The sequence below is a fragment of the Pipistrellus kuhlii genome, unplaced genomic scaffold, assembly GCF_014108245.1.
Source record: "Pipistrellus kuhlii isolate mPipKuh1 unplaced genomic scaffold, mPipKuh1.p scaffold_m20_p_5, whole genome shotgun sequence".
Taxonomy (NCBI): Eukaryota; Metazoa; Chordata; class Mammalia; order Chiroptera; family Vespertilionidae; genus Pipistrellus; species Pipistrellus kuhlii.
Genome location: NW_023425551.1, coordinates 79,773,964 through 79,799,950, shown reverse-complemented (window position 1 = coordinate 79,799,950; position 25,987 = coordinate 79,773,964). Strand labels below are relative to the sequence as shown.

At 43.2% G+C, this 25,987-nt stretch overlaps 2 protein-coding genes across 3 annotated transcripts in view; one reads left to right on the top strand and one right to left on the bottom strand.

Moving 5' to 3' along the window:
* Positions 1 to 7,738: 7,738 nt before the first annotated feature.
* Positions 7,739 to 25,987, top strand: part of MAPK14 (mitogen-activated protein kinase 14) — a 68,792-nt gene continuing 50,543 nt past the window's right edge. The window contains exon 1 of one of the 2 annotated variants that reach the window (XM_036413411.2): positions 7,739 to 8,273. In XM_036413411.2, the coding sequence (XP_036269304.1) occupies positions 8,158 to 8,273 (116 nt within the window). In that variant the 5' untranslated portion in view covers positions 7,739 to 8,157. The remainder of the gene's footprint in view (positions 8,274 to 25,987) is intronic. The other variant, XM_036413410.2, reaches the window with a different exon arrangement.
* LOC118705128 (ubiquitin-60S ribosomal protein L40-like) lies at positions 11,839 to 12,361 on the bottom strand. The gene has a single exon (XM_036413412.2). The coding sequence runs from the start codon at positions 12,319 to 12,321 to the stop codon at positions 11,938 to 11,940; it is 384 nt and encodes a 127-aa protein (XP_036269305.1). The 5' UTR covers positions 12,322 to 12,361; the 3' UTR covers positions 11,839 to 11,937.

The window sequence follows — 25,987 nt, the reverse complement described above, 5'->3', positions numbered from 1 at the left end:
GTTAAGTGGTCAGTCAATACAGTATCTTCTAACTCCTCGATGGGAATCACACACATATCATTACCCCTTTACCTTTCCTGTTCTTCCTAGCAACTGCTCATCTGACCACTGTCGGATTCCCATACTAAAATGTAAGTCTAAGAGACTGAACTTTGGCTGTTCATGCTGTATTCTCAGAGCCCAGAATAGTGCCTACACTTAGTATGCCCTCAACAAATATTTTTAAAATATATTTTATTGATTTTTTACAGAGAGGAAGGAAGAGGGATAGAGAGTTAGAAACATCAATGAGAGAGAAACATCGATCAGTTGCCTCCTGCAAATGACTACACAGTATCCAATAGCAGAAAAAGAACTGCACAGATTCTCAGGAGAACAGACTTCTGGCCTTAGCTGTTTTCCTAACTAGCTGTCTGATTTGGGGACTAGTTTCTTAGAAAATAAATTTCAGTTTCCTTGTCCATAAAATGTCATAGTTGGATCAAACGATATCCAAGGGCCACTATAAGCTTTAAAACTCTAGTTTTAAACTCTCAAGACAACGAGGAGGAGGAGTTAATGATGGATATAGATCCACCTCTGAGAGAAAGTAGAACCATTCTTGATAGTCTGTGTTTTTAAATAACAAAAAAGGCATAAAATCTAAAATTCTTCCACATAGCCCCATCAGTGTGGCTCTGTGGTTGAGGGTCAACCCATGAACCGAAAGGTCATGGTTCAATTCCCAGTTGGGACACATGCCCAGGTTTTGGCTTGATTCCCAGTGCAGGTGGCAGCTAATCAATGATACTCTCTCATGATGTTTCTATCTCTCTCCCTCTTCCTTCCTCTCTGATGTCAAACAAATAAGTAAATAAGTAAATAAATAAATAAAATCCTCCCAGATAAATGTAAAAAAGTATAACATAAAATACTTATGAGGTAAATGTCATATCTATATATATAAAAGCCCAGCAACCATTACAGCAGAATGACCAGAAGGCCGGATCCCTATGATGCGCCGGCAGCAGGGGCCGCCACCAGCACCGTTGCCGAGCACGAGGGCCCCTAGGCCAGTTGCGTGGCCATCGCCAAGGCACTGGTAAAGAATGCAAAGGTGACCAGCATGAGCGTGAAGCTTGAGATGAAGGCTCTGTGGGACAAGTTCAATCAGCTGGGCACTGAGATGATTGTGCCCTTCTCCTTGCATGAACATACAATGAAGTCAAGACAGTCTCTTCAATAAATGGTGTTAGGAAAATTGAACAGAAACATGCAAAAAAAAAAAAAAAATGAAACTAGACTATCAACTTACACCGTACATAAAAATAAACTCAAAATGGATAAACAACTTAAATGTAAGACAGGAAACCAAAATAATATTAGAAGAATCCACAGGCAGAGAAATCTCAGACATATGCCAAAGCAATTTCTTCACCAATACCAGGGCAATGGAAACTAAAGAGAAAATAAATAAATGGGACTACATAAAAATAAAAAGCTTTTGCACAGCAAAGGAAACCATCAACAAAACAACAAGAAAGCCCACTGTATGGGAGAGCATATTTGCAAATGTTATCACTGATAAAGGTTCAATCTCCAACATTTACAGGGAACTCATACAACTCAATAAAAGGAACATAAATGACCCAATTAAAAAATGGGCAATGGACCTAAATAGACACTTTTCAAAAGAAGACAGAAGGAAGGCCAAGAGACATATGAAAACATGCTCAAAGTCACTAATTATCCAAGAGATGCAAATCAAAATGACAATGCGGTACCATCTCACACCTGTCAGAATGGCCAACATCAACAAATCAACAAATGACAAGTGCTGGAGAGGATGTAGAGAAAAAGGAACCCTCGTGCACTACTGGTGGGAATGCAGACTGGTTAGCCACTGTAGAACCCAGTATGGAGTTTCCTCAAAAAACTAAAAATGGAACTCCCATTTGACCCAGTAATCCCACTTCTAGGAATATATTCTAAGAAACTGGAAACACCAATCAGAAAGGATATATGCACCCCTATGTTCATAACAGCACAATTTACAATAGCTAGGATTTGGAAATAGCCTATGTGTCCATCAGCTGATGACTGGCTCAGAAAACGATGGTACATCTACACAGTGGAATACTATGCTACTGTAAAAAAAAGGAATTCTTACTGTAAAAAGAAGGAATTCTTACAATTTATAGCAGCTTGGATAGAACTGGAGAGCATTATGCTAAGTCAGTGGTCGGCAAACTCATTAGTCAACAGAGCCAAATATCAACAGTACAATGACTGAAATTTCTTATGAGAGTCAAATTTTTTAAACTTAAACTTCTTCTAATGCAACTTCTTCAAAATAGACTTGCCCAGGCCATGGTATTTTGTGGAAGAGCCACACTCAAGGGGCCAAAGAGCTGCATGTGGCTCTCAAGCCACAGTTTGCTGACCACGGTACTAAGTGAAATAAGCCAGTCAATGAAAGAAAAATACCACATTATCTCACTCATTTACAGATAATATAGAGCATTATAACCTGATGAACAAAAAGATAGATAAAGAGGCAGTAAAGCATCAGACTGTCAAATTATAGCAGGAAGGTTAGGGAGATGTGGGGGACATAAGAGATCAACTGAAGGACTTGTATGCATGTATATAAGCATAACCAATGGACGTAAGACACTGGGGGTGAGGGCATGTATGAGAGTGGGGTGGGGGACAATGGGAAGATATATACACATGTAATACCTTAATCAATAAAAAAATAGCAAGTGTTTGAGCAGATGTAGTAACATGCACAAAGACATGCTTTGGGAAAACAAGTATGTTAATGATACGGTCTATAGCTATGCTATCCAAGACAGTAGCCATTGGCTACTTATGGCTATTTAACTTAATTAAATTAAAATTTCAATTCCTCAGCCATATTAGCTAGATTTTCTTTTCTTATTTTTAAAATATGCTTTTTATTGATTTTTTTTTTTTTTTAGAGTGAGAAAAGGGAGAGGGATAAATAGAAACATTGATGAGACAGAAGCATCATTGATCAGCTGCCTCCTTCATGCCCCCTACTTGAGATTGAACCCAAAAACTAGGCATGTGCCCTGACTGGGAATCAACCCAGTGACCTCTTGGTTCCTAGATTGATGCTCAACCACTGGGCAACACTGGCCGGACACACTAGCTACATTTCAAGTCTCAACAGTCACATATGGCAAGGGTTACCATACTGGACATAAAACATTTTCATAATCTCATTAGTTCTACTGAACAATACCTGGAGTTAGAAGAGACGGGGGTAAAAAGACCAGTTGGAGACCATTACCATTACCTCTAGGGGGAGATGTAGTCAAACCATAACTCATGGGACCATAGCGGACGTCCATAGCGGATGTCTAAAGGGGCAGGTGGAAAGCTGTCAGTGAAGGGCTCATCCTAGCTAAAGGCAATCAAGAAAAACACAGGATTTCCTTGTTGGGTTTCTTTTTCTTAGCAGTCTCCTCTGGGATTTCTCCAGTTCCATGTGTGTTTCTTGATGTGACAGAAGCCCTGGTGGTTCACTTTCATGCCCAGCAAGACCCTTCCCTTTCCCAACAAGATACAATGACCAAGGCTCCTGCTGACAAGTGGCAGAGCGCTTTGGTGTGGAGAAGGTGAAGCATCACAGAAGTCATCCAAACTGCATGATGGGAAGTGACCTTACAGCCAAGACACGACACAGGACAGTAGGGTGTGTTGCAGAGAACTCATTATTGGGATGGGGATGTTGGAGGCTTCGAGGGAACACTGATACATAGGATTTGATTAGAAGAGAAAGGGGCTCAGGAGGTGGGGGCGGGAGTGGGGCTCGGTCAGGGGGAACAGAATGAACATAAGCAGGGACCTGTGAGAGTAGGAGGCACGCCTGGGCGGTGGGGTCTCAGGAGGAGATGGGTGGGTGTGAGGTGAGGCCCCGGCTAGCCTGGGGCTTTTGACCTTTCATACCAGCGAGTTTGAAAGGATGCAGCTTGCAAAACGCACACAACTGCTTGGGCAGCAGAGACAATGCTTCATTCATTCCACAGGTTTTGATTGAGCGCCGGGCCCTGCGGCTTAAGGCGCGCCCCCGCCCGGGACGGGGCGCCCCGAACCCGCAGCCCCGGCGCCCGGCTCTGGCAGCGGCTCACCGGCTCCTCGGCGGGCGCAGGGGGCGCCGGTCCCGCAGCTCCGGCCGGGCTGGCGGCGCTGCCCGCGGTCGCCGGCGGTTCCCGAGCCGTTGCGGCCGAGCCCGCGGGCGTTCGGGGGGGCGGGCGGCAGGAGTGGGGCGAGGTGGGGAGCAGGGGGCGCGGGGGTGGGGGACCTGGGCCGCCCTCCCTGCACCGGGCCGATGAAGCCCCTCACCTGCGCCACTCGGGGTTTCCCACTGGTTTGACTACTACCCTTTTTTTCCCCCGGAGAGGAAGGGAGAGAGAAACATCATGGTGAGAGGGAATCATTGATCGGCTGCCTCCCTGACCAGGAATGGAACAGTGACCTGCTGGTTCATAGGTCCACGCTGAACCACTGAGCCACGCCCGCGGGGCTTACTACTGCTCTGGATGGAGGGCCCAGCTGATGCCAAGCCTGGCGCCCTGCACCTCGCAAACAGTAATCCACTGTCTCCCCACAACCACATCAATAAGAAGAGGCTGAGGGAACTGGAGGCTAGAGAGCCACCCAGGCTTCCAACCCTAGCTCCCGGCCCCACAAGCTGGTTCCCTCGCCCTTCTCTCTCCTCCCTCTTCCCCCTACCCACCGCCCCCTCCGCGGCTGCCCAGGCCTCCGGCTCTGCTCTCTCCCCCTTTACCTGCCTCCACCTCCTCCTTCGAAGCTGAGGGCAAAGGGGCCACATGCTCGCCTGACAAGCTCAGGGAAGGCCTGCTTGGTGGCCTTGCAAACTCAGAGACCTACATTAACCACAAAAGATGGTCTGAAATAAAAACGTTTTTAATGAAAAGCAATTTATGGTGGGTAGTCATGTCCTGGGTTGGTATCTTCCCTGACAATCTTTACCTTAACTAAGCCTGCCTATTGTCCTCTTGCATCTATGATAACATATTAAAATGTCAAAGTAGTCTAGCTGGTTTGGCTCAGCAGATAGCACGTGGGCCTGGAGACTGAAGGGTCCTGGGTTTGGTCAAGGGCACATGCCTGGGTTGCAGGCTCAATCCCCAGTAGGGGGCGTGCAGGAGGCAGCAGATCAATTACTCTCTTACTGATGTTTCAATCTCTCCCTCTCCCTTCCTTTGCCACTGAGTTAATTGTTGACTGTTAACTGTCCTATACTCACCCATGTAAAAGGAGTGTGTCTGTCATTTTACTTTTTTCTTTTTTTCTTTTTTTAAATATATTTTATTGATTTTTTACAGAGAGAAAGAGAGAGGAATAGAGAGTTAGAAACACAGATGAGAGAGTATCATCGATCAGCTGCCTCTTGCACACCCCCTACTGGGGATGTGCCCGCAAGCAAGGTACATGCCCTTGACCAGAATCGAACCTGGGACCTTTCAGTCTGCAGGCCGACACTATCCACTGAGCCACACCAGTTAGCTAGCCCCTGTTTCTCACTACAGCCTTATATTTCTAATCAGCCATTGCAGTTTTACAATCGCTGAATTCCTGTATTCATGTTTAACACAGTATTCACTTTACCCATTCCTTTTTATAACTGTCTCTCCCCTATAGGGGCAGGGATTTTTATCTTTCATTTACTGAATCATCAGTGCCTAAAACAGTGTGGGAGATAAAGTACATGCCCAAGAAATTTGTGTTGAATGATTGAATGATTACCCTCAAGTTAATTGTAAGCTCCATGTAGGTACAACTGAATTTGCTTTTAGACCACCCTTTCATCAGGAATGCATGGCACCTAGTAGGCATTTAATACATATTTGTTGAATGAGTGAATGCAATGCTCACTCCATCTTCACCCTTTTGGTCACCCTCGCCTCATCATCGCAATTTGTTGGATAGATTTATGATTTTCTTAGGATTCCTGCTTCCAAGTTTCCTCCCTCATCTCAATTCTTCACTCGAAGACCTCATTTTTCCCCCCACAGTCATATTTTTGCTCTCACTTCCTCCTTCAACCTTCATTATTTCTTTGAAAGCTCCCCAACCTGCAGGTTGGCTTGAAACATTTTCAAGCACCATGTCTTTGTAGGCAAGAGAATCCAGGCTAAGCCACATTGAATAAAAAAATACAAATACAAATAAAAATAAAAATAAAGCTTTGCACGAATCACCCATGAATCACGTTTCAGGTTTTAGGTTTTCTTATTTTTTTCCTAGAGGAGAATTGACATTCCTGTACTACCTTTAGCACAGGTGCTCTGCTGGTGGTGGTGACTAACTGCAGTTCAATGGTCATAGGTCATAATTTGTTCAACAAATGTTTATGGGGTATCTTTTATGTTCTGGGCACTGTGTTAGATGTGGGGACAAGATAGGCAAAATCTAAGCATTCCAAGGGATGTATAACACAAACTGGATAATCATGGGAAGTGATGAGAATTGGCTTGTATCTTATTATTTCTTTTAGGGTCCAATTTGCCTATTGGAACAAGCTTGAGCATAGGAGTAGGTTGGTAACAGTGGGTATAGGCATGGGATTATAATACCTTGCCCATTCATATTTAATACCTTGTTCAGCTTTCCAAATGACCCTATAGGATGAGAATGTAAGAAAGGAGTTATCTTTTGCACTAACTGGAATTAAGGTCTAAGGAAGATCAATTGACTTGACTAATAAGATGACTCTCTGCTCTGGTTTTCTAAGTCTGAGAGGCATGAATTAAATGCTTAACGTCCCCTTCAGTGGAAGCTCTTCAGGGCAGGAATCCATTTCAAACCATCAGGGAAGCGTTTTTGTTTTATTTTGTTTTGTTAAATATATTTTTATTGATTTCAGAGGTTAAGGGAGAAGAAGAGACAAAAACATGAATGAGAATAGCGGATGGGCTGCCTCCCCCACACCCCCTGCTGGGGATCGAGCCCACAACCGGGAATTGAACCGTGACCTTCTGGTTCATAGGTCCACGCTCAACCACTGAGCCGCACCAGCGGGGTCCTCAGGATAGTGGTTTAAAAAATACTTCTCAAAGGCAGATACCAGAGAATTTCCTTCATCAGAACTGGCTGGGCGGTATTGTAGAAATTCGCATTCTTGGTGCCCATCACAGACCTATCCAACCAGGCTCCCTGTCTGGGAATCTGCGTTTTCAAACTCCCAAAGTGATTCTTATGCACATGAAACTTTGAAAACTACTAGGAGAGTTAGGGTGCGAAGCGTCAGTCTATGAGGCAAGGCTGAGAATTACTTTGGGGATAGATTTAATCAGAGTTCCTAAGAGTAAGCCGTCTGTCCTTGAGTGGATGGGAATGCAACAGCTTTCTGGACGGAACCTTTCTCTTTTTTTTTAATGCAGTTATTTCTTGGAAATTGGGGGTTCGGCTGCGCAGGTTCAAACAGGCTAGCCGCAGTTCAAAGATCTTTTGGCTCTTTTCCCACGACACTGTCACCGTCAATTTCCACCAGGCATTTGCCCCGCCGGCCACGGTGGGGCGCACACGGCCCGTGTTGCCTGCTTACCTTCTCCTTCGGGCCGCCTTCCCGCCCTTAACCGACGCCAGGCTCCCCTTCCTCTGGCGTCCAGCTGTTGCTCTCTTCTCGCGAGAACTGCTCCTCCCGTCCTCCTCCCTCCTCTCCCCCCTCCCCTGGGCGGGTTCCATATTGGGTAAAATCTCGGTTCGCGGAGCGTCTCGGGAGCTCGTCTCGCGAGAGTACGGCGGGAGGCTCCTGTTCTCTGGCTCGGGAACGGCGACCACTGGAAGCCCAGGCGGCGCAGCAGCTGGAGCCGGGGTCCCGCGGCGCCGCCGGAGTCGGCCTGACAGGGGAGAGGGTGCAGGGGGAGCTCGGCGGGCGCAGCCTGGAGCCCCGGAGCGCGCCCTGCCCCTAGCTGGGCTTGCCCCCGGCGCCGAGGCGCGTCCAGCCTGCGGCTGACAGGGGCCGCGCGCCGAGTCCGCGGGGTTGCGGCCGCCGCACCTGCGCGGGCGTCCGGTGCGGGGTCCCGCCCTACCGCGTGGGCACCGAGGGCCCGGGAGCGGGTGCGGGTGCAGGCGGGGCCCCGGAGGGCCACCTCCTCCCCCCGCGGCCGCCGCTGGAAGATGTCTCAGGAAAGGCCCACGTTCTACCGGCAGGAGCTGAACAAGACCATCTGGGAGGTGCCCGAGCGCTACCAGAACCTGTCCCCGGTGGGCTCCGGCGCCTATGGCTCCGTGTGGTGAGTGTCCCTGGGCCTGGGGCCGCGGTGGCTAGCTGGCCCTCTATGCCCCGGAGCCAGGCCTGCCCCCTCGGCTCAGCGATGCACCAAGCGGCAGGAATTCTCCTTGGGGGAGGGCATCGCCGCCCTTCCGACCCCTGTCCAGCACTCCCCGTGCCCCTTGCACCCCTCACCCTGCACCCCGAGGTGGGTGGTCAGCTGTGTGCAGGATGCAGGTCCACGGCGGGCGGGAGGGCGGTGGTAATGCTGGAGCTCGGCCCTGGCTGCACCCTGCGCATTCCCTCCTCGGGGGTTGCTGCTCTGGGGCCAGGCACGAGGTGTGTGTGTGGGTGTCTTTCGGGGGGAGGGGGGGTGTCTCCTGCTGGCATCCAGCAGAAGGACCTTCTCCAAGGTGCCCCCACCCCGGGCGCCGGAGCCTGCCCTCTGAGCACAGCAGCCCGGGGAGCTGCCGGGAGGAGCAGAAGGGCAAAGCCCGACTCGGAGACTGAGGACGGAGGGCGTCTGTCCGGACTTTTTTGCAAGCCTCTGTCAAAATCCCATTTTGAGAGGCGTCCTTTCTGAATGTGCAGTTGCATTAGCAGCGACCCACAGAGCTTAAAATACCGGCTTTATCTCGGAGAGCGCTGTGCCAGCTTGAGCGGAGTGTTTCCGATCCGGTGGAGAGCGTGTTTCCTTTGGCGGACGGGGTGGGCGATAGCGCCCGCGGGAGCCTGCAGCCGCAGGAGCTGGCGGCCTGGCCGGTTAGTCACATTCCGCTGCTCATTTAAGTATTGTTTGACAAAGCAATTTTCTCACTTGGAGCAAGTGAGAATCAGACCCGTTGGGCGCCCTCAAGATCAAAAAATTCTTAACAATGCTGGGAGATATTGTAAATATTTTTTTTAATTGCGACAATTCTTGTGAACAGGACTGTGTTTTTTAAAGTCCCCGAGCTTTTGCAAGGGGGGGAGGGGGGAGAGACTTGTCTACATTTATAGCCCGGGGAGCACCATGGTTCTGCGGGATATATCAGCTTTAATTCCCACTGAGTGTGTTTTAAATGAAATGAAATTAATACCATAAAATTTCCAGATCTGAAACATTTCACTTAACTTCGCTAACTTCCAAGGCTTTAGACATTACATTTTAGGCTGACTGTAATTCGAGAGCTCCTGATCTGAAGCTTATCCATGTAATTCATGCCCGTTGAACATTTGAAAAGGGGTCTATAAAATGATTTCTTGCTTTGGAACAAATTCCGGGCTTTTGAACGTATTCATCTTTCGGTATGATTCCTGTATTTCTTAAAGTCACATCATGAATTTCCTGTTTGGTAGAATCTTCTGGGTAATTGAGATTGTGCAATTGTGTCCAACAACAGATCGTATTGCAATAGCTAGTTCAGGCTGTGAATTATGTTGCTAATGGCACCATACCTGACATCTTTTCCACGTTTTCGCAGTACAGCAGGCTACATTTTAAGGGACTTTGCAGTATTTTACTGTATGTACAGTATATGTATTATTGACTTGCTACTTTTCAAAGTTGTATTTGGATCATTGCTCCTTTAAGAGCTCATTAGTTTACTTTGTTTTTTACTCTTGAATTGACACATTAATTTTTGTAGTTCCCAGTTTTTGTTTCCGATGATGTGCACTTTAGTGCAGTGGTACAGTTCAATAGTCCAACTGTGATGAGTTTAGTGACTTGCACTGCTGCAGGGTTCCCTGCCGTGGGTGTGAATGGCTCTGCACTGGGACGGGAGGTTCAGATCCACAGTGGAGTGACGTTAAAATGAATTTCACAATTCTTTAGTGCTAGCATTGTTTCCTGGCTGGGGAGCCAGAAATATCTGACACTTGGAAATAATTTTGTTAAACAGGTTTTTAAAAATTCGTCATGCATTCACATTGTATAATGTTCCAAAGGTATAAAAAGATACTCAGTGAAAAGTCTTTTCTTTCTGTTCTCCAGCCGGGCTGTTTCTTTGCTCAGAGATAGCCTCTGTTAAGTTTCTTTAGTGTCTTCCCAGGAAGGCAGAGCTTGTTGGTTTTGTTCTTTAAGTAGTATCGATATTTCTGTGAAGGCTGTTTAAGGTGTAACCTTTAGCACATTAGTGGAGGAAAGCACAGCTGATCTATGTAACAATTGACTGTAGACAAATGTAACTGATTTTGGATTAAAATATCAGAATTTAGATTTAGAAGTAAGTGAGTGTATCATTCAGAGTAGTTATTTGGAGTTCTTCCAACTAGCAACTTTTCAGGTTTGGCAGAAAATACTCTATGAACCTCTCTTAGAATTCGTTTTTGAGCCTGCGTTATTTTTCATCATCTTCATCCTTTGAGTGTGGATTTTGGGAAATAACAAAATGAAATTGTATCCAAATAATTTAGAGAATTTGTACTGAAGTCTGGTGAAGAGGATTAAGCAGCCAGGTTAGTGATACTGCCTTATGTCTAATGGGAGTCTCAACTAAAAAGTAATGACACAGAATTTCTTGTGTGACTTGTAGAACTGGATCTGAAGTCTGTTCCCAAAAAGAATCTCTGCAAGTACTTTAAGGAATGCAACCTCACTGAAATATGTGTCAGCTTCCTAATTTGATTATAATGAACTGCGATATGCTTTGATGTGTAACTTAAACTTTTTATGTCAAGGCTATTTTTATTTTAATTTGTGCAAAGTATATAATAAAAATGCAAATAGAGCAAGTGTGATAACCAACCACAAATCAAAGAGCAAGGAATCAGACTAGAAATCTGAGAATTGATAAAGTTTTACAAATATGCCTTTCCTTTTTAAGGGATAAAGGGAACCAAACTAAGCCTTGCAGTTTAAGGAACTTTGTACATTGTCTGTGAGGGGAAATGAAGCAAAATGGTTTAAGAATAGTTGTTGCAAAGCATTGATTTTGTGGGTTTGGGACAGAAACAGGGGAGGGAATCTTTGTGGTTAGTTTAAGGAAACATAAACAGGAACTTAAATGCCTTTTTCTGGGGTATGGTTTTCAGACCTTTGATTAGAGAAGATGGGGCACTGGTAACCATAAAATAGGTGAGAAGTGAGAATTACTCTTAAAACATATTCAATTACTTAGTCAACATATTTATTAAATACAAACTATGGACCTGATAGTGGGCTGGGTTTCTTGGGATACAGTGCTGAATGAGACAGAGCAAGATAATACGTCCCTCATAGAGCCTATAGCCAAATGTGAGTAGAAACCACATTTTATGCATTGCTTACTATGATCCAGGCATTGTGGCATGAGATTGATATTTATCATCAGTATATAGAGGATATAACAAAACTTAGTAAAAGGTTGGCAACATTTCTTTTTTTTTTTTTATAATATATTTTTATAGATTTTTTTTTACAGAGAGAAAGGGAGAGGGATAGAGAGTGAGAAACATCGATGAGAGAGAAACATCGATTAGCTGCCTCCTGAACACTCCCTACGGGGTATGTGCCCTTGGCCAGAATCGAACCTGGGACTCTTTGAGTCCGCAAGGCTGACGCTCTATCCACTGAGCCAAACTGGTTAGAGCAGCATTTTTTATTTATTTTTATTTTTATTTATTTATTTTTTTTCCAGTAAACAAAAGAAACTTTATTGAGGCCCTAGCATCACAGGGTTCAGATAGAAGGCTGCCCTGTGGACCCAGGGAGTTGGGGAGGGGCCTTATTTAACCTCCTTCTTGGGGCGCAGGTTGTTGGTGAGGCCGCACTTCTTCGTGCGGCAGTTGACAGCACGGGGGTGCAGGCGGGCGTAGCACTTGCGGCAGATCATCTTGTCGCAGTTGTAGTTTTGCGCGAGCTGACCGAGGGAGGGTTCGATGATGCCACCCCTCAGACGACGCACCAAGTGCAGGGTGGACTCTTTCTGAATGTTGTAGTCTGAGAGAGTGCGCCCATCCTCTAGTTGTTTGCCCGCAAAAATCAGACGCTGCTGGTCAGGTGGGATGCCCTTGTCTTGGATTTTAGCTTTGACATTCTCAGTGGTGTCACTGGGCTCAACCTCAAGGGTGATGGTCTTGCCAGTCAGGGTCTTCACAAAGATCTGCATTTCTCCGTCTGCTGGGGAGGCTGCTCCGCTGCCTCGTTGACGAGAAAGAGTAGAGCAGCATTTTTTAAATCAAGTCCAGTTCTCTGAATGTTTTGTGGAGCAGTTGTATATTAACAAATATAATAAATAAATTAAGCTAATTTTTTCAATATAAATGCCCATTCATTATTTAAAATCTTTCATTTTTATTTATTTACTTTGAATGAACTAGGACACAAATAAAAATATGTTATCGTTGAGTATATAAAGATGACTTTCTTCATATATATACTCAACGAGACAGACTTGCCCTTTACTAGTGGTGACAATAAGCCCATGTTGATCTTTTTTTCCCATTTGTTTTTATTAGTAATCAAAAGTAATGTGATTGGCTGCATATAATTAGTGCTAACCAATAAATATTTAAACACAATGGCAAATATTCGTATTGATAAAGACTTTTATATTTAATTTTTAATTTTTAATGTCTTTATTGATTTTATAGAGAGAGGAAGGAAGAGTGAGAGAGAGATAGAAACATTAATGTGAGGGAATCATCGATTGGCTGCCTCTTGCATGATGGAGCGGGCAATCCTGGCATGTGCCCAGGAATCGAACCGGTGACCTCTTGGTGCAAGGGATGACACTCAGCCGACTGAGCCACGCTGGCCTGGCTGTCTATAAAGACTTTTAAGAAGTTCAGTCAAGTTGACTATGAAGCCATTTTACTTATCAAATCCCACTTTTTCACTGGTAGTTTTCCAGTGGTTCCCATTTTAAAATAAGGGTATTCTGGACCTCTACCTTTTCAGTTCTGCCAGTTTAATTTCCTGACACTGAGGAGTACTCTGCTTTTTATTCCATGCTAACTGTGCTGTTTGCCTCTTCCTATCCCTCCTCTTTGAAGAAAGGGCTGCTGGGTCCCTTGTCATAGAGCTGTGACTATTTCCAGGGCCCACCAACCAATGCCATTGCCCAGCTAGTCTGAGGGGTAATGACTTAACTTATTGAAATCGCATCTCTTCCTCAGAATTGATAAAACAAAAATGAACTTACTGTCCAGATTAAATTTTCTCCCCAGAGAATTATTAGGCAGTGCATATAGTTAATTCCTGAATTTATGAATCTTGTCGATTTGAAATTCCTCAATGTGCATTTTGTAAAGTTGGGACTTCTGTGTATGTTTGTGTTATAAGTTTAGGACATAAATAGAAATAATTGCCTCTCTAGACCTTTAAAAAAAACATTGGATTTTTTTTCTCTTTACTGTGAAATTTGGTATTGAATTGTTCCTGTCCAAGAGGTATAATTACTGTAGTGCTTAAAAAAAAAAAAAAAATCCTCATCATAAAGTTGGTTCCCTGACTTAGAATCTAGGGATCCCAAGATTTCTTTAAACTTGTTTGTGTGTGTGTGTGTGTGTGTGTGTGTGTGTGTGTGTGTGTTAATAAAGCTTTCAGTATTAGAAGTAGTTTGTCTTTGCATAGTGCTTCCATAAATTAAGTATATATGTGTTAAGGATTTATAAAATTGACTGGCTTTTCAGCATTTCATTTCTTTTTACAGTTTTAGGGAAGAAGGAGATGGTGGTCTGTAAGTTCTGCATTTGAGAAATAAGTCCTGGCTTCAGACATGTTTGGCTCCCCGGCTCAATGCGGGGAGAAAGAGGCACAGAAGAGAAGGGACTCCAGGATGACCCCCGAGTTCTGGCTTAGGACAAATGGATAGATCTTAGTGCCATTATCTGAACTTTGGAGTGTTACAGGGCATAGGATGTGGAGGCAGAGAGAGAGGAAGATGGGTTCATGCCAATCTCTTTGAGGATAGGACTCTGAATATTATACTTTGAACAAATACTTTGTCATTCTTCAGGTGCTGGAAATGGAATATGAGCAAAACAGGCAAAAATTTCTGCCCACAAGAAACTATATTCTAAGGGGGTGGAAGTAGAAGATGATAAACAAGTAAAAATTAGAATATGCCAGGTGATAAGTACTATGAGGAAAACGAAGCATGGAAAGGAGGGAATATTGGGTTGGCTCTTTGAAGCAGAGTAGACAAAATGACATAGAACACCTGTTGGACATGAGAGGGGAGAGAACATTTCAGGGTGAAGGATCAGCAGGTGCAAAGGCCCTGAGACAAAGGCCCCTTGCTCTCTAGGAGTAGCTAGGTCAGCATGGCTAGAGCTGAATGAACCAGGGGCCAAACAGTAGGAGAAGGACGTATAGAGGCTGCAGATGGGCAGGGATCATGAAGAGTCCGTTTTGCCTTTTATAAGAACTGTGCCTTTTACTCCGAGAGGGGAAGCCATGGAAATCAGGATCAGAGAAGAGACGTGATTTCACCTTCTGTTTTAAAACATCACTCTGCTCTGGTGGGTCCCTGCTTTTTCCATTTCTGCGTTTTATCCATGTATTAATTGTAGTTCAGGTTGATTGGGAGACTCAGATGAATTGGTGCACAGCCCGGACTGATGCTCACAACTGTCATTCCAAAGACTCGGAACACCAGAGCCAGTACTGTTGTTGGACCCTGGAAATGTCGGGTACTCAAGCTCTTCAAATAATGTGCTTCCCTGAAAACAAAAGAAAGGGAACAGAGATTATCTTCAGGCTTCTGTAACAAAGGAAGATTAGCCTGCGGGCAGGTTGTTCAACTTTCTCTGGGTTTCTAGGTGTGTATGTTTTGTTTTTGCTGTCAGGTCATATTTAAAAGTCATTTTTGCCTTCCTTCAGCATTTAATTTCTGTTGTATTTGGTCCTGTATCCCCTTTACATTCACCCGCCTTTTCCCCATTACAGTAATTGTAGTCGAGATGGGGTTGTTGTTACCAGTTACTAATATTTTGGCTATGAGGTTGAGTTCCCACAACCTCTCTCATAAGTTGATTATATTTTTTAGATTAAAAGATTCTACACTTATATGACCCTATAAGAGCCCATGGGAATGCTCCTCTCCCCCACCTTTACCGATACAAGTCTCTCCTCTTTCAGGAAAGCTGTGCCCCCGTTCGCTGCTCTGACATATAGTTGCAGAAAATGTGTTCCTAAACACTGATTCCCATGGCAACATAACAAAAGGTTCTAGGAGAAATGTTTATTCTGTTTAGATCTGCTGGCAGAGTAACTTTAGACCCTGAACATGCCAGCTCCTGGTACTTGGAATGATGTTAATAGTTTTCCTTGTTTTCCTCTTCTACACCTTCACCCTTAGGCCTCCGTGGTAGTCACTGTGCCTGTGGCATGAGGAAGGTGTGTGAGGATGTGTGCTTACCGCCAGTCTACTCACAAGCACGCTTTGGCTGCTTTTCCAAGCTTATGATCCAGAGTGTAGGCATCACATAACACACACAGGACCATGCAAAACAAAAACAAAAACCCACAAGCACACCGCCTGTCCCCTTTGTTTTCTTAAACCCATTAATTCAGTAGTGCCAGTGCATATAAAGATTAAAAAACATCAACAAAAAAGCAGCAAGGATCTGCTTTTGAAAGTATCATCCCACACGGGGCATGTCTATGTCGTTTCCTCAGGTTGCTTTGGAAATCCCCCCTTCTCCTCTCCATTTCTTTTAAAAAAATATATTTTATTGATTTTTTACTGAGAGGAAAGGAGAGAGATAGAGAGCTAGAAACGTCGATGAGAGAGTAACATCGACCAGCTGCCTCTTGCACACCCCCTATCAGGGATGTGCCCACAATCAAGGTACATGCCCTTGACCGGAATCGAACCCAGGACCTTTCAGTCTGCAGACCGAAGCTCTTACCACTGAGCCAAACCGGCTTTGGCTCCCCTCCAATTTTTAAAATTTAAATTGCCATCTCAAATCTACCTTTATATTTCTAATACTTCTTTGAAATCTTTTAGATTTTCCTGTGTCTCTCGAATCCAGTGACACACTGGTCACTTTACATCTAGGGTAACTCCATGCGGGGCTGTGGGTTGAAGATCTGTGTCAGAGAAGCCTTTCCATCTGATGACTCACATCTAGAAAGTGGTGACATCAGTTGTGCCCACAGAGGTCAGAACTTCTCCTTTTGATCTGCCCAGGGCTCAGGGAGGCTATGATTTAGGGGGAGGAAGGGACGAGGAGGGTAAAGGTCCTCTAAATCCTTAACCCAGCCCTATCCCGGCAGCATCTCTGTGTGACAGTGTCAGACCTACAAATTAACCTGCCTCTAATCATGCCCGTAGTCTGTCCTGTGACTCTGGCCGGAGGTGTCTGGTTTATGCAAATGTACATTCAACTCATATGTTTCCTCAGCCCTGTAGTAGATATAACTTTGTTCCCATAAATAATTGCCTTATTCTTACCATCCCTAATAGCTATTTCTTTATATCCCCTTCTGTCAAATCCTTCATTTAAGGCTTTAGCTAACTTGAGCCTTCTTGTACTCAGTCTTTTGAATTCTATTTATTTATGTTTTCTTCTCCAGACTTCCAAATGCTGGGGAAAATCTTAAGTTGTCTTCCTAATTTGGTATAATAAAAGATGACTCCCTAACACTCTCTTGGTATTAAATTTAAGTGAAATATTGATGTTGATATCTCAAATTGATATATTTCTAATAATTTTCTCATTTGACATTATAAGTTTAGCTTGCTTCATTTTCCAATTCCTAGTTTGGTATTCTAAGTGCCTTTATGCATTGATGATATGCTTTGAAATGAACAATCTCAATACATTAAATGATATAGATGCTAAAAGCAGCTAAAGGGGGAAAATAGTAAATGAAGAGAGCAGTAAATACTTTGAGTATCTATCAAGCTGTGTTTCCATTTTCTAATTGACATAGTATTCCCTAGGATTATATAGTCTATGACATTTTGAGTGGGATAAATTTTTTTGTTGTGGGACCTTCTTTTGCATTATAGGATATTTAACAGCATCCCTCTACCCTACCCACTCACTAGATGCCAATAGTAACCCTCAGTTGGTACAAACCAAATATCTAGACATTGACCCATGTCCCTAGGGGCAAAATTATCCTTGGTTGAGGACTACTTATATAATCCTATATATTTAGATCAATTGGCCGTGAATAAAAATGAGATTGGATAACTTGAGTCTTCCCCCTGCAAAAAGGATCAAAGCTATATACTTTCTGTGCACATTTCTTTTGAACTCATTACTTGATACAGTCTCTGTAAGGTTTGAGGCACAGAAGCAAGACAGAGTCCAGGCGATTAAAGAGGGGAGGGAGAGATTCTCGCTGGTCCGAGGGTGGGCCAGGGAAGTTCCCGCCGAAAATTGGCATAGGTACTTCTTTTCCACAGCTGTTTAGGGAGGGGAGGGTGGAGGGCATGAGAGGTGTGGGATTCCTGCCTGGCCAGGGGTCTAGGAAGGCGCCAGCTATCTTTGTCCCCATCTACCTTGCAGGTGCTTGCATCGGCTCTGGGCTTCCCCCCTGCCACCTGGATCTAACAGTCTCCACAGTGGCCTTGTTCCTATACTGTGTCCAAGATTGTATACTTACAAACTTAATCTTAAGAATTTATCCTCCTTTGGATTTCAAGTCTATTGAAATGTAGAGTTTCATGCTTTCCCTGATTTCTTCCCTACACATTATCAAGGACAGGGCTCTCAGAGACATAGCACTGACTACCCTAGGAATACATTAATGTTGTAAAATTGCCTTAGATACGTGGAGCTGACATTTGAAGGAAGCTTATCATTAGGTGAGTGACAGTAGTCCTGAAAATTGCAATCAGGGAGTGAGCTGATTACCTGAAGATTTCTATTAGTCTAGGTATTTAAAGCAACATAATTTTGAAAGTTTGAAATTGTGTGTGTGTGTGTGTGTGTGTGTGTATTTATGTTGGTGTTTTATACTTACGGTAAGGAAGGAAATCTGTTGGTCATCCATCATACAGTATCAAGTGCTCACCAGTGTATAAAAGAAGTAGATATAAAAGGTTAGTGAATTGTACATAGGTATTGATGTGTATAGAGGTATGGGGACATTGTGGGCTATAGTAGTGAGAATGGTTCCGTGGAAGGAGAAGGATATGAAGATTATTTTGAAGGATGGGCAGTTTTTGGAGAGGAGGAAAGGGAACGTTTTTAGATTAACAGGAGAAACCATAACTAAAGGAATTAGATATGAGATGGACTGGCCTGATGGAGGGTGTGCTGGTTTGTGCTTCAGAATCACTTGTGGGACTTTTTAACATGCAGGTGCTGGGTTCTACCCTCAGAAATGAAGAATTAGGTCTGGAATAGGGCTAAGGCAACTACATTTTCTAGGCAATAGAGAGCTACTAGAATTGAGTTGTAAAGTACAAGGAAAGGTGTTATTAAATTGGTCTGACGAGGTACAGAATGGATTGGAGAATGCAAATGTGCTGCTTTGTAAAAGTCTTCAGTAACTTGTTTGTATGTGTCTGTTCATTCTGACTCCGCAGCTAGATTTCTCAGTTCCTCTAGGTCAGGAACCATCTGTGTAGGTATGTATTAATCTTGCAGTAGTTTCAGGCACTGGGCTAGGTTCTGAGGATAAACTGGAGCTTCTGCTCTCTCTCCCAGTCTAAGTTGGGAAACAAATATATAAAGGAATAGTTTTTGGCAGTTCAATGTCATGAAGTATTGGTTTTATTATATTGCTGTTTTTAGTAGTTCTTAGATCTCATCTAGTAGTCACTGAATAAGTATGCATACTAACTTATAAAAGCAATATTTTAGTTATCTGTAGGGTGACAACAAATGATCGAGGATTTGAGCCCTCAATTACATTTTAATAATCTGCCTTATTTTACCTCAAATTTGAGAATAAGAGATCTAAAATTAGATATTGAAAATTGATTATGTAATAAGCCCCATACAGCTTCATTTCAACTTGGGACATTTAAAATTACCTGCCTTATTTCTATATAGAAAATGTTAATATGGAAAGTCTCCTCAGGTGTTCGACCGGGAGTTCGATCGCTCACTGTGATGTGTACTGACCACCAGGGGTCGGCGTGGAGCGAAGGAAAGCCCTGGCCAGCAGCTGGGGAAGGAAGGCCCCAGCTGGCAACCGGAAGGCCCCCATCGGCCCTGATTGCCGGCCAGGCCTAGGGACCCTACCATTCACAAATTTCATGCACCGGGCCTCTGGTATAATTTATAAAGTACTTTCACCTAATTATCTTGAGCCTCAAAATAGCATTCTGAGACAAGCAGAGCTGGTGATACTACCATTTTAATTTTGTATTTTATTTTTGTGTGTTGGTAGGGTCCCAAAGGCCTGGCTGGTGATCAGGGCAGATCAAGTTCCTGCCTCCCTGCCTCCCTACCTCCTCCTTACCACCGCGTGCCACCGCTGCATGGTTCCCCACCTCCTCCTCCCCTTGCTCCCTCAGTGCCCATGTTCCATGCCACCCCCTGGTGGTCAGTGCACATCATAGCGAGCAATCAAACTCACAGTCAAACTCCATAATAGCCTTTTATATATGCATAATAGCCTTTTATATATGTACTTAGAGGCCCGGTGCACAAAATTCGTGCACAGGTAGGATTCCTAGACATGGTCAGCGATCAGGACCAATCTTGGGGCGATCAGTGGGATGACGGGGAGAGGGGCCTGCTGGCACCCACCTTGGCCGGCCTGGCACCGCCCGCCTGCTAACCCCGCCTCCCTCCCTGCTGGTTGCCTCCCTCTGCGGGGTAACTGACGGGTGATTGAGAGGCCCCCTGCTGACACCTGCCTTGGCCGGCCTGGGGTCTGTGGGCTGGGGGCAGCTCCTGTGTTGAACATCTGACCCCTGATGGTCAGTGCACATCATAGCGACTGGTTGTTCTGCCATTTGATCAATTTGCACATTAAGCTTTTATTATATAGGATATCAGTTTTACTTTATTATTTTATTCTAGTTTTGGTTAATCGTCACTTGAGGCTATTCACCCATTGAACTTTAGAGAGAGTGGAAGGGAAAGGGAGAGAAAGAGAAACGTTGATGTGAAGAGAAACAACGATTGATTGCCTCCCGCAGGTGCTCTCACCTGGGCCAGAGATCAGTCCTGCAACCCAGCTCTGTGCCCTTGACTGGGAATTGAACCTGAGACCCTTTGATCCAAGGCTAATGCTCCGATCACTGAATGACTTTGTCAAGGCAACACCACCATTTTATTGATTTGGAAACAGGCTCAGAGAAGTTTTGGCCAAGATCACTTACTGGGAAATGCCAGAACTAAAACTAGAACACAAATCTTTTCACTCCTAGTTTACTTTTCTCTGCATCAGACTGTATGTGTTTGTGCTTAATAGGATTTTTTTAGATCAAGTCCTCAAAATACCGCAAACAGAGACCTTTCACTAGGGTGCGAAAGTAGCTTTGTTAAATGGAATTTCAGTGATTTTTCTAGAGCACTAAAAAGATTTTATCTACCATTCCCAAACTTAAATGAGCTATTTTGGAAATTCCAGTATTTCAATTTTAAAAAATCAACTTGCTTTGGGAAGATGAACACACAATACAATATACAGATAATGTATTGTAGAATTGTACGCCCGAAACATAATTTTATTAACCAATGTCACTCCAACATATTTAATTTTTAGAAAATCAAGTTACTAAGTGTAATGTTTTAAAAATATGACTATAAATTACTTGATACTCCTCCCTTCAAGAGGTGGAGCTTAATTCTGCTCCCATTGAGTACTGACTGTATGTAGGAACCCACTTCTCTAATGTACAGAATGCGGCAGAAACGATGGAATGTGACTTCTGAGGGTAGGTCATAAAAGACATTGTGGACCCTATCTTGTGCTTTCTCTGAGATCAGTTGTTCTAAGGCAGTTTCTCAACCTCAGCACTATTGACATTTAGGCCAGATAACTCTTTGTTGTGAGGGATGTTTAGCGATATCCCTGGCCTCTACCCACTAGTTGTCAGTAGCAACTAGTGCCTCCCAGGGCACCCTCCTCTTGCCCCCCCCCCCCCCCCACACACCAGTTGTGAAGCTAAAAATGTCTGACATGGTTAGATGTCCCCTGGGGTGGGGTACAGTTGCTCCGTGTTGAGAACCATACTGAGGGGAAGCCAGCTGCTATGTTGAGAAGATGCTGAAGCAGCCCTATGGAGAGGCCACAGCGGGAGGGACAGGCCTGCAAGGCCATGTGAGTGAGCCATCTTAGACGTGGAGGATCAGCTCACTCAGGCCTTCAAATGACTGTAGCTCTGGGCATCCTCATGAGAAACTGAACCAGAAACACCCAGCTAAGCTGCTCCCAAATTCCTGTCTCACAAAAACTGTCAGATCAGACATGAAATTTTGGTGGTAATTTATTATTCTGCATGAGATAATAATGCACTAAGTAAGTGTTGCTGTAAAAAAAATATGTACATGTCATTTAAGATGGAGAATCACAGTCTGAGCAAAACACAAAAGTTTTGAAGACACATTAATTAATACCTGTTGAATACTTCTGCAGTCATGTTCATAATATTTGTAGGGTGCTTTTCTGGACATAAGCTTATAAATACTATTTCTGTAAAAGCCTTCTATTTGTAGCAGCAAGGCAAAGTTGATTGGTGGTCATATCATTGCTGAATATTGGGTCTAGTAATAATTAATGTCATTTTTTAACATTCGTTTAAAATCTTGCTTGGCGTTGACTTGTATTGACATAACCTTCAAACACGTGGTATCTACAGAACGTGTGAAGTGCAATTAACAAGTTTTGCTTGAAAAAGTTTGTGTTTGGTTTGGTTTTTGTTGCAAAACTAGGGCTAAGAAGATGGCGGATGAAGAGCATATTCGGCACTGCATGCTTTACGAGTTCCAATTAGGAAGAAAAGCAAGTGAGGCTGCAAAAAACATCTGTAGTGCTCTTGGTCAAGATGCAGTTAGCGCCAGAAAATGCCAGCGTTGGTTTGAGAAATTTCACGAGGGAAATTTTTCGTTAGATGACAAGAGTGGTCGAGGCCGTGTATCCAATTTTGATCAAGAAGCTCTTCAAGCTCTTTTGGTGCAAAATCCTCAAATTACTCAACAAGAGCTTGCGACAACTTTAAATTGTTCACAAAAAACAATTTCCAATCAATTGCGTGCACTTGGCGAAGTCCAAAAGTTTGGAAAATGGGTTCCTCATGAGTTGATCGACAACAACCGTAATCAAAGAGTCACAATTTGCAGTTCGCTCCTCTCTCGTCAAAACCGTTTGCCGTTTTTAGAGCAAATTGTTACCGGAGATGATGAATGGGTGCTGTATGTTAATTTGAAAAGGCGGCCTCAATGGTTGGACAAAAATGAGGCTCCACAGCCCACGCCAAAAGCTGACTTGCATGCGAAAAAAGTGATGTTGTGTGTTTGGTGGAATTTTAAAGGAATTCTTCATTATGAACTTTTACCATCTAACCAAACCATTACAAGTGCAGTGTATAGTGCCCACTTGGAAAGGTTAGCCCAAGCTTTAAGAGAAAAAGAACCCGCGCTGATTAATCGGAAGGGCGTAATTCTTCACCACGATAACGCACGACCACATACTGCAAGAATCACTGCTGAAAAACTGCGCCAGTTGGAATGGGAAGTTCTCCCTCAACCTGCATATTCTCCTGATATTGCCCCTTCCGATTACCATTTGTTTCGTTCTTTGCAAAACTTTCTTCTTGGAAAAAAATTTAATAATGAAGAATGCCTCAAAAATGCATTGACCGAATTTTTTGCATCAAAATCACAAGAATTTTACAACAGAGGGATTAAAATGTTTCCTGAGCGTTGGGCACAAGTAGTAGAAAACAATGGCAACTATATTGTTGATTAAATTTTGTTGTATTGTTTAAATAAATTCGATTTAAAAAAGTATTAGAAAACGACATTAATTATTACTAGACCTAATAGTTACAATGTAATATATTGTTAGTCTATTTCATATTTCAGATTTGCTTGAAAGGAGTTATGATACTTCAAAAACATTTGTTATTTAAATTTTTAAACACCAATAGGTAAGAAGATGTACCAATGGTGACAACGTTCTCACGGGGATTTGGAAAATCCTTTTAAAAGAAAAAATAGTCCTGGCCGGTGTGACTCAGTGGTTAGAGTAACAGCCTGTGCACAGAAGAATCTCGGGCTCAATTTCTGGTCCAGGGCATCTACCTGGGTTGCAGGTTAGAACCTCAGCCCCGGTCAGAGTATGTGCAGGAGGCAACCAATTGATGTGTCTCTCACATCTATGTTCCCTTCTCTCCCTCCCTGCCTTTGTCCTTCCCTCCCTCCCTCCATCCCTCTTTCTCTAAAAATCAATGGAAAAAATTTCCTGGGGTGAGGATTAACCAAAAAAAGAAAGAAAGAAAAAGAATACATGGAATAAATAAGAATCCACATGTTGCAATATTTTTGCAATCAATATGGGTTGACTATTAGATATATCACTTCACATTTGCAATCAAATATGCTGACTTACACCCCCCCACACACACACTATAGCTTTTAAAGTTTCAATGAAGAAATATAAAATCATTGTATTTTCAAATGGATCCTATAGCAAACAAAGATGAATTGCATTTTAACCACAAATGGCTTTGGATTTTTAGATTGCATGTCTGAGTGAGTTTCTACATTGTTTGGATGTTTTCATTATCTCAGTAAAAATTGAAGCAGTTGTGAAAAACATTTTTGCTCTAGTAGTTGAGAAGCTTTTGCAGCAGGAATTGGACCAGATCAGGAATGGCAAGTATCTAGTATGTTTTGCCATTCTCTGAGTCCCTGCCTCATGGCTAATGTCCCTAATAAGTCCTATCACAAATGTATTTTTCTATTTGAATAAGATTTTCATGAAAAAACTAAATTTGCTTAAGAGTTCTTGATCAATTAATGATTCTTTCCTGGGAGGGGACCAATATTTTAAGCCTTTTTAAGAACTTTTAGAAACTGAAAAGCTGGAAATTGGTTGCATTGCACTTTCTTGTATTAATACCATTTTATGTTCTTCCAATCAGTAAGAGAATGCTATTGTTAGAGACTGAATTCCATTTTAAAATACCATGTATAGTGCAAATAGTAAATAATTTTTTTATTTTTGAAAAAACTCAAAGTGGTATATAAACATTAAAACAAGGTATTTGAGAACTAGTGGTGATATTAAAAGAAAGCTCACTATGTTTTATAAAGTCAATTTTAAATCCCTTTCTACTCTGAAGAATATATATTTTTAAAAATATATTTTTATTGATTTCAGAGAGGAAGGGAGAGAGAGAGAGAATCATTGATTTACTGCCTCCTGCACACCCCCAACTGGGGTCTAGCCCGCAACCTGGGCTTGTGTCCTGACCAGGAATCGAACTGTGACCTCCGGGTCATAGGGGAGTGCTCAGTCACAGAGCCACGCTGGCTGGGCTGAAAAATACTTTTTGAGCTTCCTAAATCAAAACTTGAGCTCTAGTTTTTGCATAAAGTTGCCTTTATTTTCATGTTATTTCTAGGAAGGGGCAGAGCATAAGCATCAAACGTACATGATACTTGCATCTGTGTCTGAATTTAGAAGAGAGAAAGTAGGTTTGTGTAGTAGAGGGATATTTGTACTGAAAAATATTTCCAGTATGGTATTTATTGTAATTTATATTAAGTATTACTAGGTAAAGAGAAGGTACCAAGTTAGTAGTTGAATTACTTTGTTATTTAGGAGGCACATTTTGAAGGCAATCATAACTGGAATTCAATTGGAAAAAAGCCTCAAATTGTATCATCTGTGGAAGAGTAAATATTTCCATTGATTTCCAAAAATAAAATTGTGTTTATCTTGTTAACCATTATTGAGGGCTCATTTTTCCTTATTAATATCACATGGGGATTAGAAAAGTCATCTGTGACCATAGAAAGAAATGGTAAAGTTACTTATGATCCCCACACATTATTCAGAGACTTGCCAGGTGATTATTTTTCATTCAGTCAGGCAAAATCCAAATTGTTTCCTGAGGACAGTCCTGGCACGCTCATTTGTCCTCATGCTTTGCGGCCGTGGCACTGGTCCGGTCCGGGTCCGGCAGCTCGTCACCTTTTTAAGGTGGTTCCCTTCCAGCTCAGCTTCTGCCTTCCAGCTCAGCTGACAGAGCATGTTGCTCTGCCTTTATCCTGCAGCACATCTGCAGGCCAGGGGCCATCATGGAACAAACACAGCGTCTCTGTACCTATCAGAGGCTCCGTTGATGGGAATCAGCGTCTTTGGAAGATTGTCTAAGGAATATGGAGTTTAGTAGTCTCTTTTTCTAAACGCACTGAAGATTTCCTCTCGGATTAAGTCTGTCGGAGCAGCATACCCTGCTGTTTTGTACTCACTCTCCTTTCTCCTTTGCTCACAATGAGCTGAATTTTGGCTTTGTGAGGGACGCTCTAAGCCAGAAAGAACCACCTGAAACACACGATTATATTTGTGTAAAGATGTTGATAGGATATCTTTGGCACGTTATAAGTGTCTTCTTCATAAACATGCACAGGAGGAGGGACTTTTCTCCAGTTTTATTGCAGGAATAATTATGCCTCTCCAGTTCTCCTGAGTACCTGGTTTGTTTTTATTTTATGGCTCCTATGACACATGTCTTCACTGGTTGTTTTTATGTCGTAGCTTTAGTGGACTCCGAACCACATTTGAGGCCCACCTCTAACCATATTTAAAAAGGTCCTCCTGATAAACATTTATGCTAACCTCACCCATAGTGAATTTCTTATTTATCTTATTTTCTCTTAATCATAGTTATGGGTATA

Coding starts and splice junctions, on each gene's coding strand:
- LOC118705128 (XM_036413412.2), bottom strand. CDS start 12,321: ATGCAGATCTTTGTGAAGACCCTGACTGGCAAGACCATCACCCTTGAG.